At 64.9% G+C, this 5,215-nt stretch overlaps 1 protein-coding gene across 1 annotated transcript; it reads right to left on the bottom strand.

Annotated features, from left to right (window-relative positions):
* Positions 1-30: 30 nt before the first annotated feature.
* Positions 31-5,209, bottom strand: TMEM132A (transmembrane protein 132A). The gene is given in 11 exon segments (XM_017728648.1): positions 31-1,329; positions 1,331-1,427; positions 1,458-1,596; positions 1,673-1,864; positions 2,073-2,349; positions 2,638-2,840; positions 2,913-3,056; positions 3,127-3,319; positions 3,396-3,554; positions 4,141-4,496; positions 4,573-5,209. Coding segments are annotated over 11 exon segments (3,144 nt in total). The 5' UTR covers positions 5,134-5,209; the 3' UTR covers positions 31-506.
* Between the last annotated feature and the right edge of the window lie 6 nt (positions 5,210-5,215).

Here is a 5,215-nt window from a genome sequence, read left to right on the forward strand (position 1 = left end):
GGGGGGGGGGGGAGGGGACTGCCAATTTTTTTTTTTTAAATACTTTATTTTTGTAACAACGTCAGAATTAAAAATTTTCCATAAATACCAGTCCCTGGCAGCCCCTTCCCGGGCGTTCCCGGTAAAAAAATGTGTACAAAACGGATGGGTGGCCGGGGTGAAGGTGGGGGGGATACGGGATCCTCCCCGGGATCAGACCACAGGAATCATCACCACCATCATCATCACCACTATGAACACCATGTCGCAATGAGACCCAAAGCAGTAAGAGCATCCCAAATTCCTCCCCGGTGCCGCCGGGATCCCGCAAGGACGGGGCTGGGAGACCCCCCTCCCCCTCACCTTCTGTGGGCGCCTCGGGGCGGTCCCAGGAGGCCACCAGTGGTCCCCGGCACATCCCGCTGGGAAGGGGGGGTCGGTGTCCCCCCAGCGCGGCACGGGGAGGAGGTCGGGCCCTTACTGGTTTGCCCGGGAATTGGGGGGGGCCGGGAGTCGCCCCCTTGGGGTCAGGAGCTGCCGCGGATCCTCTCCATGTAGCTCCGGAGCTCCTCGGGATCCCGCAGCCCCATGTCCTCGCACACCCAGCGGATGTCGTCCTCGCTGGCCACCAGGATGGACTGGACGTGGGGGGCGGCCGGGGGAGGCTCCTCGGGGACGCGGGGGGGACCGAAGGTGACAAACTCCACCCGCTTCCTGCGGCCGCCGCCCGGAGCCGATCCCTCCTTGCGGGGCGGCGGCGCTCCGGGAGCCGGGGAGCCGGGGGGAGCCCCGTCCTCGCCGGAGCCCGGGGGACTCCCGCAGCCGCAGGAGGGGCCCGGGGGTGCCAGGGGTTCTGGCTGCCGGCGATCCAGCTGCTGCCGATCCATCTGCTGCCGATCCAGCTGCCGGCTCAGCTCTTCCTGGTCAGTGCCCAGCCAGACCCAGTTGTGGGGTTGTGGGGCCGAGGGGGCCCCACCCGGCTCGGGCAGCTCCTTCTGCTGGTAGCGGAGCACGAAGAAGATGCAGTTGACGAGGAAGATGAAAATGCAGAGGCAGAAGACTCCCAGGAGCACATACATCCCGATTTCCAGGTCGGTCACCCGCTCCGGAGCCTTCACCATCTCCTCCTCCTCCTCCTCCTCCTCCTCTTCCATGCCGGCGCGGTTGCGTCCATAGCCTTCCTCCTCGTCTTCCTCCGAGGAAGACCCCTGGAGCTTGGTGGCCGCCGGCCCCACGCCCGCGGGGTCCCTCTGTCCCACGGTCACCGCTTCCCCAGACATGGCGCCCCCAGGTCGGTCACCCGCTCCGGAGCCTTCACCATCTCCTCCTCCTCCTCCTCCTCCTCCTCTTCCATGCCGGCGCGGTTGCGTCCATAGCCTTCCTCCTCGTCTTCCTCCGAGGAAGACCCCTGGAGCTTGGTGGCCGCCGGCCCCACGCCCGCGGGGTCCCTCTGTCCCACGGTCACCGCTTCCCCAGACATGGCGCCCTCAGCCCCCTGACAGTGGCGATGGCGCGGTCGAGGGACGTCACGGTCAAGGCCACGTCGTGCCACCCGTAGAGCTCCAGCGGGGCCAGCGTGCGGTCGGAGAAGGACAGCCAGACGGACAGCGTGGCTTCCTGGCGGGATGACAAGTGGGATGGCAGAGGTTTGGGGGACACCAGGGACACCGGGGGGATCCCCCACCCATCTCACCTGCTTCAGGACCTGCAGGGTGGGCGTCCCCAGGACGGTGGCGGTGACCATGCCAGGATGATCCAGCTGTGTCCGTAGGGATAAGGAGAGCCCGGCCACCACCTGGGCGCGGAGCTCTGTCACCGTCACCTTCTCCTCGGACACCACCAGCGTCTGCTCCCCCAGGATGGCGTCGGAGAGCGGGGAGCGCACCTGGAAGCACGTTGTGAGTCCCCCAACCTTCCTCACGGCCACTGTGTCCCCTTCCCATCCTGTCCCAGCCCCTCAGTTCCCTCCCCCTCTGTATCCTGCCCAGCTCCCTCTGGGATCATTCCCAGCCCCCCAACTCCATCCCTGCAACCTTTCCACACCACCAGATCCTCCCAGGACTCCCCAAATTCCCACAAACAACCCCCTTTACCTCCACAGAGGTTACTCCGGGCTCCCGGCCCACCACCACGGCCCCCTCTTCCAGCGAGGCCACGCGTGGGTCCTGGACACGGGTCCGGGTGGCCACCAGGTGGGTGACATCCAGGAGCCACTCGGGGCCAGGCAGGTAGGACAGGTGACGGCCACCATCCAGAGGGTGGGCCACAAAGTGCGCCAGGACACGGAGCCCCGTGCGCTGGAACTGGGGCCGGCAGCCCCGCGCCCGCCGCTCCGGCTCCTCTGCGGGGTCCTCGGACTCCACCGTGCCACTGGGAACAGCGGGACAGGGTGACAAGAGTCCCAGGATGGGGTGACAAGTGTCACCAAGGGGCAGGGGAACAGGGATTGTAGGACAGGGTGACAGGAGTCTCAGGACAGGGGAACAGGGATCCCAGGGCAGAAGATCATGGCACAGGGTGACAGGGATTCCAGGAAAGGGTGATGGGAATCCCGGGACACAGGAGTACATGGGGACTCAGCGATGCATCCCCACATGTCAGCTCTCCGCCCCATTCCTGTCTCCCCTTTTTCCCACCATCCCATTCCGCAGGCCTCACCTGTCAGGCCCCCCAGGCAGTCTCCAGCCGCGGAGCTGCTCCAGGACGGGATCTCCCAGCTGGACACGGAGTGGGAGCAGCGGAGCCCAAACGGAGAAGCTCAGCTCCGCCCGCAGCCGGCGCGCCCAGAAATCCACGCGGGCCCCCCGCGCCCCCCGGCTCTCCTTGCCCCCCACGAACACCAGGTCACAGGAATCCGACACCTGCAAGGGCACATAGAATTCCATAGGAATCTCCCAGGTGAGGCAGGATAACGAGGGGACAGCAGGACTCACCTGCAGCACCTGCTTGTCAGCGGATTCGCATCCCACGGGATCCGTGAGCTCGGACACTCCACCCCCTGCTTCCACAGCCACCAATTTCACCGGGATAACGCGGGGGATCCCAGTCAGCGGCGCCGTGTTCAGGATCTCCAGCTCCTGGAAGCACAGCGGGATGAGCAGGCGCTTCCCACGGGATGGAGGGCCAGAACGGGATGGGGGCACCCACCTGCACCAGCGGGACGAGGGCGCGGATGTCCCGCTCCGACACCTGGATTTCCCAGACCAGTTTGTCCTTCTGCGCCTCAGGATCCTGGCCAGGATACTCCACCTGCCACGTGAGGGGCCGCGCTGGCGCCAGTCCCCCTGTCCCGTTTTCCACAGCCACATCCAGGTGCAGGAACGCAGCCGGCTCAGACACCCTGCAGCAGCGCACCGGAATCAGGGTGGAGCAACCCGCAATTCCCGCTGGGATGGGAGCACTGGGATATTCCCTACCTGGAGCTGTCAGGGATGGCAGGCATGTCCCCGAGCCGCCGGCACATCACCACGGCCGTGGAGTGCTTGGGACCACGGGAACGCTCCAGGTGCGCGCTCCAGGCGCTGGGAATTGCAGGGCGCACGGAGACCACCTGCAGGCCCTTCTTGGCCTTGATCCTGTGGGGACACACGGTGTCCCACGGTGTCACTCAGTCACACAGTGTCACACAGTGTCACATAGTGTCACATAGTGTCACACAGTGTCAGATGGTGTCACACAGTGTCAGATGGTGTCACATGGTGTCAGACGGTGCCCCACAGTGTCACTCACAGTCACACAGTGTCACACAGTGTCAGATCCTGTCAGATGGTGTCACACAGTGTCACTCACAGTCACACAGTGTCACACAGTGTCTGATACTGTGAGATGGTGCCAAATAGTGTCACACAGTGTCACAAAATGCCACACAGGGTCTGATGGCGTTACACACTGTCAGATGCTGTCACACAATATCGCTCAGTGTCACATGGTGCCAAATGTTGTCACATAGTGTCACATACTGCCACACACTGCCACGCAATGTCACACACAGCCACACAGTGTCACTTACAGTCACACGGTGTCACTCACAGCCACACACTGCCACACAATGTCACTGACTGCCACATAGTGTCACTCACAGTCACACCATGCCACACACTGCCACACAATGTCACACAGATTCCCACACTGTCCCGGTGTCCCCATTGTCCCCGCTCTCACCGCAGGGTCAGGCTGTCGGCGGTGAAGTTGTGGCGCAGGGCAATGGTGGCTGTGAAGCGCTGCCCGGGCCGCAGGGGGACACTGGGGACACGCAGCAGCACCTTCTCGTCCAGCCGCACCTCCTGCTGCCGCTCCGGCTCTCCCAGCCGCAGCTCCAGCATTCCCAGGAATCTGGGAGCCTCCCGCTCCCGGTCCCCGCACTCCCCCACACTGTAGCGCAGCTCAGCCAGTTCTGGGCGCTCCGGAGGCTCCATGGAGTCGGAATCTCGCCGGTGGCTCCGGTGGGAATGGAGAGATCCAGGGGAGAACCAGCGTGGAGGAATCTCCAGCTCCACTACGCACACGCCCAGCGGGGCCTGGAGGAGAGAGGGGATCCCAGGATTAGGGTGGGGGGGAGCTGTGGGTCCCCAAGGTCCCCAGGGTGGCACTGACCTGCAGGTGACACGTCCCCCGGGCCACCCGCCCGCGCTGGTGGGCATGGAGGGTGACGCAGGGGAGATCCCGAGCTCTGGAGTGATCCCAATCCATTGGGGCATCCCAGTTCTCAGGGTGGTATTGCTGCACAGGGTGGTCCCGGTCCTTGGGGTGGTCCCAGTTCTTGGGGTGATTGTGGATACCAGGGTGGTGCCGGTCTTTGGAGTGATCCTGGACTCCATGGTGGTCCCGCTGCTCAGGGTGGTCCTGGTCCCTGGGGTGGTCATGATCCCCAGGGTGATCCCAGTTCCTGGGGTGATCACGGACCCCAGGGTGGTCCTGCTCCCTGGGATGATCCCAGTCCCTGGGGTGACCCTGGCCCCCAGGGTGGTCCCGGACCTCAGGGTGATCCCAGTCCTTGGGATGATCCCAGACCCTGGCGTGATCCCGCTTCCCGGGCATCCAGTCAGGCCCCTGCAGATGGAAGAGGACGCGGGCCACGGGCTCGGCGGGGGACACGGAGCTCTCCAGGGACACGGCACGGATGGCCCAGGCTGCTGAGCCAGGGGCGCTCTCCATGGGCACCTCCTGCAAGGACACCGGGATGGTGGCGGGGCCTGCGACACCCTGGGGTGGCCCAGGGGTCACAGGGGTCCCGGTT

This window comes from Corvus brachyrhynchos, unplaced genomic scaffold (genome assembly GCF_000691975.1).
Source record: "Corvus brachyrhynchos isolate BGI_N302 unplaced genomic scaffold, ASM69197v1 scaffold1103, whole genome shotgun sequence".
In the NCBI taxonomy this organism is placed as follows: Eukaryota; Metazoa; Chordata; class Aves; order Passeriformes; family Corvidae; genus Corvus; species Corvus brachyrhynchos.